Consider the following 14,913-nt stretch of genomic DNA (forward strand, 5'->3'; position numbering starts at 1 on the left):
ATATAATTTTGATTACATTAACTTATTTATTTTAAGTTTACAGTACTCAAATCAATGGCTTTCAGATATCTTTTTTCATAAATTTAACTTAATATTCATGAATTGTGAAAGCTTAATTCTCTAGTTTTACTCATCCTTCATATTGAGGCCAATTTAACTTTAATTTTCTTGACCAAAGAGTTTTGCGAAAGACAATAGGACACATGCTAATTTAATAAAAAAAAAAAAAACACAATACAAGGTAATGAGCCCCCAAACAAATGAATGGTGAACACATTGGATTTACTTTGCAATTAACATTTATTTTAAATGCTAAACAACGCATCATTTAAGGCTCTGGAAACATGTTCCACTTTTGTTAATCCTGGTGCATGTGCTGAAAAGACCGCGCGTAGATGGGGCAGGTCTGCGCATGTCTAAACACAACGCCCAAAGGACTCTGGGACAATAAATTATATTTTCTAATTTAACTGAAGTGGAGTACACTAAGTTAAGCGTGTTCTCCAACTTGAAATTAGCAGTTATTTATTTAATATTAGTGTTGACAACAGGTTGATGATTTCTAAGTTTGATTCACTAATCATTTCTAATTAATTTGAATATTTGCATTTACAGTGAATAAGCAATCAAAATGCAAGCATGAACAAAATTCAATTCAAATAAAAATCACATTTTTATTTAGGGCTACTTTTGCACTAACATGCTAACACCAGCCAGATTGGGGCGCTGTTGGGGGGTTGGGTGGGGGAGAGTTAGGATGATTCTAAGGGCCCAGCATTGACAGAGGGCCCTCAGAGGACAATATTAATATTATTACCATGTGTAAGTTAATTTAATTAAATTTTTTAAAAATAATTTTGCCCCTTAAAACAAGCAAATACAAGAACCTTCTGGTTTGGTTTTCCATTTTCCGCAAAATTGTTAGAATAGATAGTCTTTATATTTCACCCCTCTCCCTATTCATTACATGGTAGTCTTGTGGAGCCAGAGCGCGACACCACGTTAGGTTTGTTGCTTTCCAATGCAGCACTAATGTTAGCTGCACACGGTAGAAGCAGAATTGATGGTGAACCATCAGTAGATTGACACCATCATGAAGAAGTTGGGTTACCAGAAACATAAGGGGGGGCAAATATTGGTTTTAACCTGTTTGGTTTCAAGTTTGTCATAGCCAGGGGTGGTATTGGGGATAAGCTCCCACTACCTATAAAATGCTCCCAATGACGAGCGTCTCAAACAGCATCTGACAACCCAGTCCAGCTCCTGGCCTTTTTGTGCAGCTTAGCTACTAAGCCTGCTGGAACTGTTTTTACTGACAGGAGAAAGGGCGAAGGTGGGCTGCTGGCGCCATAACCAGCTTGCTTCGGGCAGAGGAGGCTCGTCAGTCAGGGACAACTGCTCATCTAGGGGAAGGTAAACCCTGATTTCAAACCTCCACTACCTTGTGCCTATGCCCACTCATGGGAAAGGCTTCAAGAGTAAACCTCAAGGAAAAATCTGGAGTTGGAGCCCCTAAGGCAGTCTGTCACTGTATTCAGTCCAGTCTGTCAATTCCTGCAACAACACTGGTGCCAAGTTGTACAGGCGCTTGCATCTCCCTTGGACTACACTGGTGGAGTGAAGAGGGTGGACCTACTGCATGGGTCACAGTTTGTCCTCCATAGAACTCAGCCCAGGCTTGCGTCCTGGATAGGACACTCCAGTACCGCTTCACAGCAATGATGCAACACGAGAAGCAACAGTCTACTGGTTATAAGTCTCAGTACTTGATTGGTGTAGAATGAGACACCAGGGATTGCTTCTGGCAGTGGGAGGGATTCTCTAATCCCACTGGACAGCTACTGCCCGCCTCAAGCTGGGCAGCCCCCAGCCAGTAAGGTGCTGTCTCACCATGGGCCACTTGCTCTACTGGGTGTGTGGGGCTTAGGGGATACCCCCGACAGGTGGATCGACAATACCACATCAGGCATAAGAAGGAACCTTCAAAAGCAACCTACATTTAGGCTAGGTACATGGAACATGCAGACTATGACTCCAGGCCTCACTGAGTGGCTTAGGGGATACCCCCGACAGGTGGATTGACAATACCACATCAGGCGTAAGAAGGAACCTTCAAAAGCAACCTACGTTTAGGCTAGGTACATGGAACATGCAGACTATGACTCCAGGCCTCACTGAAGACCTGCAGGACATGAGCGACACACGCAAGACAGCAATCATCAACAATGAGCTAAGCCGGCTGCAGATGGACATTGTTGCCTTGCAAGAAACTAGGCTGTCTTCCTCAGGTACCCTGAGAGAGAAAGATTATACCTTTTTCTGGCAGGGCAAGCCACCTGAGGAGGGCAGGGAACATGGAGTGGGCTTCAACATTGGAAATGTTCTTGTTGGCTCTGTTGTCCCACCTGCTGGTGGTACTGAGAGACTGCTAAAGATACAGCTCCAGACTTCTGTGGGCCTTGTCAGCATCCTCAGCGTATATGTGCCAAAACTGATGTCTTCTCAAGAAGCTAAGGACCAGTTCTTTGATGAACTTAGTGGGGCCCTGAGCGACATCTCCTCTCAAGAACCTCTATTCATTCTGGGAGACTTCAATGCGCATGTCGGCAGTGACTTCTCCAGCTGGCCTTTTTGCCTTGGTCATTCTGGGACAGGAAAGATGAATGAAAATGGACAGAGGGTATTGGAGCTTTGCTGTCAACATGACCTTTGCTTCACAAACACTTTCTTCAACACAAAGCCCCAGCACAAAGTCTCATGGCGTCACCCATGTTCCAAGCACTGGCATTAGCTTGTCCTCATCTTGACAGGACATGCCAATCTACATAATGTCAAGTTGATCTGCAGCTTTCAAAGTGCTGACTGCGACACTGACCACTCCCTTGTGCTCAGCAAGGTGAAGCTACAGCCCAGGAGGATTCATTGCTCCAGGAAGGAAGGCAGGCCATGCATCGACATAGGCAAGGTCCACGACCCTGTCAAGGTGGCTAAGTTCACTCAGGCCCTTGAGGAAGTTCTCCCCGGCCCTGACAGTACTGATGCCCAAGCGAGACGGGATTACCTTCAGGACACCATCTACAATACAGCCATGCTGACCTTTGGTAAAAATATGGTTGTTTGCTGACTGGTTTGAGGCCCACTCTGAAGTGATGCTTCCACTGATCAAAGAGAAGAGACAGGCACTTACAGCATACAAGTCCTCTGTTAGTGAGAAGAACTTGCAGAAGCTCCAATCCGCTCGGAACAAAGTCCAGCTGGCTGCAAGGCAGAGCCCTAACGACTACTGGCTTGATCTCAGCTCCAAGATCCAGGTTGCAGCCAACACAGGCAATGTCAGAGGGATGTATGATGGACTCAAGCAAGCCCTTGGTCCAGTGCAGAACAAGACTGCCCCTCTGAAATCAGCAATGGAGCATTAAGGACTGTGCGAAACAGATGGAACACTGGGTGGAGCATTATTCTGAACTGTATGCTAGAGAAACCATTGTTATGGAAAAAGCTCTCAATGACATTGAACCTCTGCCCACTTTGGATGGACTTGATGCTGAGCCAATTCTGAAAGAACCTGAAGAATCACTAGACGCACTTGCTGCTGGCAAAGCTCCAGGAAAAGATGGCATACCACCAGATATCTTCAAATGTGCCAAAGGTCCTCTCATCCACAAACTGCATGAGCTTTTCTGTCAGTGCTGGAGGGAGGGAGCAGTCCCACAAGACATAAAAGATGCCAATATTGTCACCCTTTACAAAAACAAAGGCAATAGAAGTGACTACAATAACTACTGTGGCATCTCACTGCTCAGCATTGTCAGGAAGCTGTTTGCATGTGTCGTCCTGAAGAGACTTCAGGTCCTTGCCGACAGAGTCTACCCAGAGTCTCAGTGTAGTTTTTGTGCTGAGAGGTCTACTATTGACATGATCTTTTCTGTCAGACAACTGCAAGATAAATGCAGAGAGCAGGGGAAACCACTGTACATTGCCTTCATTGAGCTTACCAAAGCATTTGACCTTGTGAGCAGAAAAGGACTCTTTGAAATCCTGAGAAAGATTGGATGTCCTCCAACATTGCTCAGCATCATCAAATCATTTCATGATGATATTATGAAAGGAACCATTGTGTATGATGGCTCCATCTCTGAATCCTTCAACATCCTCAGTGGAGTGAAGCAGGGATGTGTTCTAGCTCCCATGCTGTTTGGAATCTTCTTTGCAGTCATGCTGAAATATGCCTTTGGAAATGTGACAGAAGGGATCTACAGTATTTGCGGACGAGATCAGACTCGAACCTTTTCAGACTGTCTAGACTGAGAGCAAAGACCAAGGTGCAGCAGAAATGCATCAGAGACTTTCTCTTTGTTGATGATGCAGCAGTTGCAACCCACTCACAAGAGGAGCTCCAGTCTCTCATGTCATCCTTTGCTGTTGCCTGCAATAAATTTGGCCTCACCATTAGGTTAAAGAAGACTCAAGTGATGGGACAAGGTGGTGATCAGCCTCCCTCCATCACAATTGCTGACCAGAAGCTGGAAACAGTCAATGACTTCTTTTACCTGGGCTCTTTAATCTCCAATAATCTGTTATTGGACAGCAAGATCAACAGATGCATTGGAAAGGCTGCATCAACCTTTGCCAGGTTGTCCAAGAGAGTCTGGGCCAACAACAAGCTCACGGAGCACACCAAGATCCAAGTGTACAGGGCCTGTGTATTGAACACTGCTCTATGGCAGCGAATCTTGGACCATGAGATCCAGGCAGGAGCAAAGACTCAATTCGTTCCACATGCTCTGCCTGAGGTGTATCCTGGGAATCACTTGGAGAGACAAGGTGTCCAACACCATAGTGCTCCAGACAGCCAACATCACCTCCATGTTTACCTTGCTGAAGCAGAGATGCATGCATTGGCTAGGACATGTCTCCCGCATGCCAGATGGACTTATCCCTAAGGACCTCCTCTATGGAGAGCTGGCATCTGGTCACAGACCAGTCAGCCGTCCTCAGCTTCACTACAAGGACACTTGCAAGCGTGACCTCAAAGCTCTCGCCATTGACACAAACTCCTGGCAGATGCTTACAGCAGACAGATGTGCCTGGAAATTGGCGGTGACAAAAGGTCTGTCAGTTTTTGAGGACAGCCTCATGCAGAGAGCTGACGAGGAAAGAGCTGACCGCAAATCTCGTCCTACACCTGTCAGTGCTGCCACACGGTTCTGTTGTGCAAAGTGTGGAAGAGACTGCCACTCCCGCATTGGACTCTACAGTCACAACTGAAAGTGTTCCTAGGGCGCACTCTCATTGTCCTCTGGGATTGACAGATGCCTACTACTACTACTGGGGGGGGGGGGGGGGGGGGGGGGGGGGATATTATATTCTTTCATAGGGCCCAGAATTTCTAGCAGTGGCCCTATTTGTGATGTAGAACTTTTTCTGAAAAATAATCTGAAAGTTCCAGTTTCATCTCACCTCTGACCAAACCTGTATATTTAATCTAAAGAGCAAGAGAAACGTCTCGGTGACTCCGAGGGTCCAAACCTGACGCTAGGAAACTAAAATAGTTCATGACAGCAGGGCCAAAATTTCAACTTTGCTATGAAATGCTGGAACACAATATTTTGACCCCAAACCCACTGCACTAACTGCCCCATGTCTCCTGATTAATATTAATTCCTGACACCTGACCAGGTTACTGATCCCATCTGCTCTGATTCTGTTCCCGTTGCCCCGAACACTCTACATCCTGTATTCTGTACCTTTTTTGTCTCACTTTCCTTATATGGTCATTATTTCCTGTTGCCTTTCTAGTTAATAATTCTGCGTTCATCTAAAGCTTGCACCTCAGAATTTTTGACCTCTGACCATGCAAAACAAAAGAAAACGCCCCCCCCCTCAACTCGGGAAGAAGAAAAGGTCAACTCAATCACCAAGTCCACCAGGAGCCAACATGGCTGCTCGCATGTTTGTCAATCATAAATAAAACATCACTTCACTCCTTTCTGTGCAGTTAGGTTAACTGGCTACTTTAAATTGCCCATGACCATAAGCAGTGCAGTAGAGGAGTGGCTAGCTGGCTGTACTTACTTAACCAAGAAACCTTAGGAAAGGGACCCAACCCAGAACACACTGGATGGGCAAAGAAGAAGATTATTGCACATGAGAACTAATTGATATCAATCCGTGGTAGGTTTAGATTATCTACAACTAAGGAAAGATGCTCATAATTGCTATTGAACTAGAGTGGCAGCTACAATTATCGACACATTAATGACCTTTTGGCCATTGCAAAAGTAGAAAAGACTTTCAATACGTAAATTGTGCATGAATAATTACTAAAACTTCCACTGGAAAAAACAAAACAAAACCGAGTTGATTCCTGATTACTTACCGTATTGGATCATGTGACACCGTTCCACAATTATCGACACCTTTGTCCACAGTTATCGACACCCAGATGATTATTTATAAAAAATAAATAAATAAATAAATAAATCATTGGTATGTGGTATTAATTTAACAAAACATCTCATCTCATTATCTCTAGCCGCTTTATCCTGTTCTACAGGGTCGCAGGCAAGCTGGAGCCTATCCCAGCTGACTACGGGCGAAAGGCGGGGTACACCCTGGACAAGTCGCCAGGTCATCACAGGGCTGACACATAGACACAGACAACCATTCACACTCACACCTACGGTCAATTTAGAGTCACCAGTTAACCTAACCTGCATGTCTTTGGACTGTGGGGGAAACCGGAGCACCCGGAGGAAACCCATGCGGACACGGGGAGAACATGCAAACTCCGCACAGAAAGGCCCTCGTCGGCCACGGGGCTCGAACCCAGACCTTCTTGCTGTGAGGTGACAGCGCTAACCACTACACCACCGTGCCGCCCTTAACAAAACATAGTTTTTATTTAAAATTTGTTTTACATGGACTTATATTTAGTACAAAATATCTTTTATATAAATATATGGATGTTGGTGTTTACGTAAATGAGGAAGTAATTCTAATGTTTGTAAATAAACGAACCGATAATGTTTAACCTGCGACAGAAAATCTTTTTTTCCACTTTCTACGCACTTTAAGTATTTTCATAGATCACATTTTGTTAATCATTCGTTGTTGTTTGCATTAATTTCTAGTTTTGTAGTTTACCAATAAATGTCAACAGGCAATTGAGATTGTAACCACATGAACACCCAGGTCAAACGTTGCATGTCATTACTCGAATCAAAATATAAAATGTCTACTGATATTGTAATATATGTGGTAGATATTTACAACAAACTGCAAAAAAATATTTTCTGAATGGGATAGAAAAATCTGAATATTTCAAGCATGTAATTTTTTATATGCTAGGAATTTAATTCTGCTCTAATTCTATTTATTGCAATCAGATTCCAAATACTCTGTAAACATTCCATTCTGTTATGAATCAGAATAAAAAATATAATAAATCACAGCACTTTTATTTTTTTAAAGTACTTCATCTACTTCAACAATGTTACACAAAGATCGATCCATAGCAGTTGTAAATGTCATTTAATCCCAAAGGGTGTCGATAATGGTGGACACCGGTGAAAGTGATCACTATTATCGACACCTCATGTGACTTCTCAAATGCGCGTTTGATACAAAATGGCAACTGTCAAATGAAAGAAGAAGAAACAAAGTAGGTTTCGACGAGGAGATCATGAAATATCGGTGAATTTGATCAGTAAAAACATGTCCATGATCTTTCCACCATGCTTACCTGCGATGATAACGTCCGGGTTTTCCGAAAAATTGCTGATCATGCTGAAAAATTTTACATCTTTGATAACGAGCTGTGTCATCAGAGGACAAGATTGGGGGGGGGGGGTGTCTTCTGGTTGATTAATTAACCAATAATAAATGTTGTAACTGAAACTCACCTGAAAAGGTGAGTAAATCTGAAAAGGTGTCGATAATTATGGACTGTTGACAATTGTTATGACTGGTGCTCATATTCTCTTAAGTATGGAGCTCTGTGATAAAGCACTACCTAAGCAACTTGTAGATCACACCGAGTGTTCGTTTATTTTCAACGTCAGCATGAACGCTCTAAAGTGCGAAGTTGTCATTTCCAAGTTGAAAAATTCCCAGTTGTCTTAAATGCAGCATTAAACACAACAAGCTTGACAATTACGAGTTAAAAATACCCACTTACGGGTTAAACACAGTGCTCGTCTTACCTATTCACTCTTAGTTGTTTGTTTCTTTAAAACCCTCTCTGTTTCCATGCGAACTATACCACTGATATTTTTTAAAATATTTTAAACCACATCATTGTTGTACTTTTTTTTTGTTTTTCCTGAAAACCTGTGTGAAATTAACAGTAAAAAAAAAGTCTCAGAATTGAATACAGACTGTGAAGTTGGAAAGCAAAGATTTTAAAAAAAATTATGTTAGCAATCAGTCATATAAAGCAAAGAGCAGGCTAATAAGGCGAACAAACTCGCTGCCAGTTTACAAGCTATGCAAAATATATTTCCGCACAATCCAGCGGAGACAAAACAGACAGACTCACACAAATTTTATCTCGAATAAATTCTAAGCTAAATTGTATCAGACAGTAAAAGGAAGAGAGTTACGTTAAAGTAAATAACTTTACCAGTTACTGAGAGGGCAGACATGCTGGTTATACACTGCCATGGCATATCTGTGGACAAGAAAGAAAGAAAGAAAGAAAGAAAGAAAGAAAGAAAGAAAGAAAGAAAGAAAATGGAGCAAGGAAAGAAAGAAAGAAAGAAAGAAAGAAAGAGGAGCAAGGAAAGAAAGAAAGAAAGAAAGAAAGAAAGAAAGAAAGAAAGAAAGAAAGAAAGAGGAGCAAGGAAAGAAAGAAAGAAAGAAAGAAAGAAAGAGATGACTGAGGTTAATGAGCCAGTCATTATTGTGAATTAATAAGGTCCCTGATGCGAAATGGATTTATTTCGCAGTAATGACCACCTTGCTGTACAGAATCCCTCTTATCACAAAGCTACTTAATTTGATGCAAAATATTGAAATTATTTTAGTGTTTCCTCAAAAAAAAAGTCAGTTAGATTCTACGGTTGGAGCTGCGTCCAGAGCAACGTAAACTTTGTAGCCTTCTTAAGATTAGCCGAGTGTTATAATTCATGGAAAAACTAAACATTAAAATAAATATTAAAAAAATCTTCCATGGTATTTAATTTGATTATGAAAGCAACAACATTTCCCAGAGTTCTTTTTGCGGATTGATATGATTGGATGCGATCGTCCAGTGTCTAGGATCAGAACTGTGTCCATAACAACGGTCTGTTATTCATAGCAACAGTCTTCTGATACAGAAATAATAGACTGTAGAATAACAGACCGTAATTGACCAATCAGAATCGAGTATTCAACAAAGCCATGTCATAAATTACAACCCCAAGTCCAAAAAAGTTGGGACGCTGTGTAAACTGGAAATAAAAACAGAATGCGATTATTTGCAAATCATGGAAACCTGATATTTCATTGAAAATAGTACAAAGACAACATATCAAATGTTGAAACTGAGAAATTGTATTGTTTTTTGAAAAATATTTGTTCATTTTGAATTTGATGTCAGCAACACATTTCAAAAAAGTTGGGACAGGGACACGTTTACCACTGTGTTGCATCACGTCTACTTTTAACAACACTGTAAACGTTTGGGAACTGAGGAGACCTAGTGCTGTAGTTTTGAAAGAGAAATGTTGTCCCATTCTTGCCTGATATACAATTTCAGTTGCTCAACAGTTCAGGGTCTCTTTTGTCGTATTTTGCGCTTCATAATGTGCCAAATGTTTTAAATGGGAGACAGGTCTGGACTGCAGGCAGGCCAGTTTAGCACCTGGACTCTTTTACTACAGAGCCATGCAGTTTTAATCTGTGCAAAAAGTGGTTTGGTATTGTCTTGCTGAAAGAAGGAAAGCCTTCCCTGAAAAAGATTTTGTCTGGATGGCAGCATGTTGCTCTGAAACATGTTTATATCATTCAGCATTAATGATGCCTTCTCAGATGTACAAGCTACCCATGTCATGTGCACTAACACCCCTTCATATCATCACAGATGCTGCTTTTGAGCTGTGCACTGATAACAAGCCGGATGGTCCCTCTCCTCTTTAGCCTGGAGGACGTGGGGTCCATGATTTCTAAAAAGAATTTCTACTTTTGATTCATCAGACCTTGGGACAGTTTTCCACTTCGCCTCAGTCCATCGTAAAAGAGCTCGGGCCCAGAGAAGGGGGCGGGGTTTCTGGATATTGTTTATATCTGGTTTTAACTTGCATTTGTGGATGCAGTAATGAAGTGTTTTCACAGACGATGGTTTTCTGAAGTGTTCCTGAGCCCATACAGTGATTTCCACTACAGACACGTGTCTGCTTTTAATGCAGTGTCTCCTGAGGGCCTGAAGATCACAGGCATCCAGTGTCAGTTTTCAGCCTTGTCTCTTGCATACAGAGATTTCTCCAGATTCTCTGAATCTTTTCATTATATTATGGACCATAGATGATGTGATCCCCAAATTCTTTGCAGCTTTACATTAAGAATGTTTCATTATTCTTAAATTGTTGCACTGTTTGCCCACGCAGTCTTTCACAGAGCGGTGAACCCCGCCCCATCTTTACTTCTGAGAGACTCCGCCTCTCTGCGATGCTCTTTTTATACCCAATCATTTTACTGACCTGTTACCAATTAACCTAATTAGTTTTTTTTTCATATTGCACAAGTTTTTCAGTCTTTTGTTGCCCCGTCCCAACTTTTCTGAAACCTGTTGCTGACATCAAATTCAAAATGAGCATCTGTTTTTCAAAAAACAATAAAATTTCTCAGTTTCAACATTTGAGATGTCGTCTTTGTACTATTTTCAATTAAATATCGGGTTTCCATGAGTTGCAAATCTTCCCATTCTGTTTTTATTGATGTTTTCCATAGTGTCCCAACTTTTTGGAATTGGGGTTATATATATTAATATATTATCCCTGACTTCCTCGAAATGTAATCGATTAACCAAGGCATGTTTAGTATGTGATGAAAGAAACTTCAAATGAAAGTGTGTCATATCCAAAATCCTTTGTGTAAATGTAAATATATGCACAAATATCGATATCATTAAGCATTGCAATGTCATTTAAAAATAAACGATTTTGAAAAACAGCAACAACTTTCATCCAGATCGTCCTTCCAGCTTTTCATGACAATTTCCATAAGGACCCAGTGTTACATGGGTGTAACATGACATTTGATGGTCTAGAATTTTCCATGTAAACTGCTATCTGTAATTTTTTTTTCATTATGTCCCAGTGTGGCACCTGTATAACGTCCTGGATGGTCTTGTGTCCAGTCATGTGACTTTTATTTGGTGAAAAAAACATTCCAATAATGGCTGACAGTAAGGGGAGACATGCTGGTCAGAGCAGCTCATGCTAAAAAGTTTTTTTTTTTTCATTTTTAAGGTAAGTTTAGAGTCATTTAACAATTGTAATGAAAATATAAGACATGCTGTTGTAAATATTTGGTGTCAGAATTATGTTTACTGTGTGTTTTCATATAGAACAGGTAATAAAAATATCGTTGTGACATATATGTAACATAGGGACTTCAGCCTCAAAACCGCTGTGAAAAAAACGATGTGACGTATATGTCACATTTAGGCAAATATCATAGTATTTTCAGTTAATATGATGATGTTAAAGTAAGAAACTATTTTGTCTTAACTTAACATATTGAAACAAAAATATTACTGTGGGTGCAATCAGTTAATTATTGAAATTAAGTGATCAATCTCGTTAAATCAGTCTCATTAAATTTTGAAGGTTAATAATTAAAATGAATCAATCCCATTGAATCATTTACTTTGACTCGTTTGAATTGAATCATACCATAGAATCAGTCTCATTCGAAGTGAATCATTTAGTGAATCGTTCAATGAATCATTTAGTGAATCATTCAGTGAATCGCTCAATGAATCATTTAGTGAATCATACCATTAATCCTGGATAAATTACCAAACAGCTAGATTATGGTATATTTCCAAATTATTATGATCACTTACCATATTACATAACATATGCACCCTTTTTGAATTCTTTGAGAAGATTGGGGACTTCAGATATTGTTGTTCACACAAATAAACACAGTTTGTTTAATAAATGAATTTATTATACAAAGATAAAAAGATAAAATAAATCAATATATACAAGCAGTGAGGTGTGTGTGGGTGTGTGTGTAGGACTTGACCATGTGTTTAGCCTCGTGTAGCTAACTACACGTGGTGGAGGCCTAGCTTGTTGGTAGCTAAACAAAAGAATGTTATCTAAACAGAACAAAGGATTAGCTCTGTGTTTAGCCTTGTGTTGCTAGTGTGAGTTTGCTAAAGGCCCTATGGCCTAGCTAAAGGGTGTTTGTTAGGCCTGGTGGGGCCTACTGAGCATGTGTTGCTAAAGACAAGGGTATTAGCCGTAGCTAACTAAAAGCTAGCTTGTGGAGTTCTAGCTGAGGTGTGGTTTATCAGGCCTGATGGCCTGCTGAGCACATGGTAGGCCTTGATTAACTTTGTGTTGCTAAGCAGACAAAAGGGAAGCTGTAGCTAACCCACTAGCTCATAACCATACTGAATCCACTGAAATCTTGAGATCAAGATGTATAATAAGAGAACTATATGTTAGTAGTAAAGAAAAGCATGCACAGCCTATCTATTAAAAAAAACAATTGAGAGAACATAGAACAAAATAAATCAACACGCTGCGTGTCTAACAGTGTAACAGATAAACCTGGGTTTAAATTCACACTATTTCAATAAAAGCAAATTCCTAAGACTATCCTAATTATGCCCAAATGCCAAAATCTTACTTAATCCTGCCTTTAGCAAGATATGAAGAACTATTTGCCGGTGTAGTTTCGGGCCTCGCCATGGGAGCACGTGAGCCGCTTGTGATGGAGGCGCAGAAAACTTTCGGGTCCAGCGGAGCACTTGGGTGGTTCCCGTGGAAAGCAGAGGATTCTTGGTCCGAACCTCAGCGTTCGTGAGGAAAAGTCTCTGATCAGAATAAGATGCACAGCGCTTTTGAGTTAAAAAGGATTCAATCGCTTCTTAACTTTTAACTGCCTGGGCTGTAGTCGTGACGTCACTTCTAATGCAAGTAAACCGGTTGTAACTCAGGTTGAGTTTAAAGATCGCGCGACTCTAGAGTTTACCTTTGCCAAGGGTAAGAAAGAAAATCGCCCTGAGTGATGGATCTTGCAAGAAAGAAGACGTCTTTTTGGGTGGAGAGCGCCTCTTTATACGTCCAGATTCATCGGAAGCCAGACGAGAGAGACAAAATGGAAGAGCTTCCGCTTGAATTTATGCGTGCATGTTGGACTGACGTAGATGATCCCGCCCACGCCTGACGTGGGTCACACGGAAGTTGCCTGGGAATTGTAGTTCTGACACAAGATGGCGGCATGATACCTACATTACAATCATCATGTTTTACTCAAGAAGAATTAGCATGTAATGCTAACACAAATACCAATAAAATGCATGAGGAATACTTTTCAACCATCAGCACATACAATTAACAATACAATAGTAATAGATCAATATCAATTAATTAATAACCATCAATAACAATAATAATATAGCAATAACAATGACACATACTAAATATTTTTCTAAAATATTCTAAAATATTCAATCCCCAAGGATGGGGATTGAAAATTTGGGGTCGCTGCACTTCGTCTGGAATCCTCTGTGATTTTGAGGTGCATCAAGGTGGCACTGGGAGAAAAACCTCATTTGGCATAGGTGGTGACGTCGTTCTCAGGTTGTGTGAAACTCTCCCACCAAACCAGAATTTCAAGGTATTCGCAGACGACCTGTTTTCTTCAGTACCACCAGTACTTGAGCTTCTTCAACGACAGATCTTCTACACAGGTACACTTCGCAACAATCGGTTGGCTGGTTGTGAGCTTGAGGATGAGAAAAGTCTTGCCAAGAGAGGCAGAGGGTCCTTTGACATGATGGGGGAGAGAGAAGACCGGGTGGCCATTGTCAGGTGGCATGACAACAAGTCTGTCCAGGGCTCGAAATTAACTTTTTTTCTTTGTGTCCCCCAGTGGTCCCGAATTCTGTGTTGTATTGTCCCGAATGGAAGCAATAGTGTCCCCATTTTTTTCCTCTCTGAAATAACCAGTGGTTAATATTATCATAAGAAGTTACTATTATATTTGTAACTATACGATTTTGAACCCTTTATATCATTTTTACAATAAGTCACAAAACACAAGTGACACATGTCCTATACATCATCTACTTCAAAATTACAGTTATTGCATTTTCAGTTCACTAAACTTTGGTGATCTCACTGTATGAATAGATACCTGTTTATTTAAAAGGGGCCAACTAGCTCATTCAGAAAATGTTTCAACTCACTACATCTGCAGTACACTTTAGCTGAAAATAAGACCCCTTTTATGTTCGTTTCATCTACTTATACCTTGAATATCTGTTGGCATATATAAGGCCAACTTATCATTTTCACCATTACCGTTATCCATTTTTATGTAATATACCTGTTGCCCCATTCAGAGATGTTTTGAAAGCCATCAGCCATACCATCAATGGATGAAATGCACACCCATGTTGCAAGCAGTACAATAGAAGGTTTGACCCAAAAAACGAAATATTTTAATCCAGTCTACAGTGTAAAATAAAGGAAAAATGCCATCCAATCATATCGAGGTACCACCTCAAAATGATTGGATACTGACACGTCAATCAGACTGAACCCCGCGACTAGCCCGGCCCTTCTGTGTGTGTGTGAGAGCGAGCAGAGTGCCACACAGAGCGCAGGATTCTCTCAGAGCGCTCCCTCCAAACAACGGGGATTTACACGAAAACGGAAGGAGATATTCACAAAATTCTTTCACAGT

General features: G+C 40.9%; 1 protein-coding gene across 1 annotated transcript in view; it reads right to left on the reverse strand.

The window, feature by feature from the left end:
- Nucleotides 1-14,913, reverse strand: part of LOC132897855 (transmembrane protein 150A-like) — a 53,793-nt gene that overhangs the window by 35,570 nt on the left and 3,310 nt on the right. The window contains exon 2 of the mRNA XM_060939096.1: nt 8,624-8,671. Coding sequence (XP_060795079.1) covers nt 8,624-8,671 — 48 coding nt within the window. The remainder of the gene's footprint in view (nt 1-8,623; nt 8,672-14,913) is intronic.

The sequence above is a fragment of the Neoarius graeffei genome, chromosome 14 (genome assembly GCF_027579695.1).
Source record: "Neoarius graeffei isolate fNeoGra1 chromosome 14, fNeoGra1.pri, whole genome shotgun sequence".
NCBI classification, from domain to species: Eukaryota; Metazoa; Chordata; class Actinopteri; order Siluriformes; family Ariidae; genus Neoarius; species Neoarius graeffei.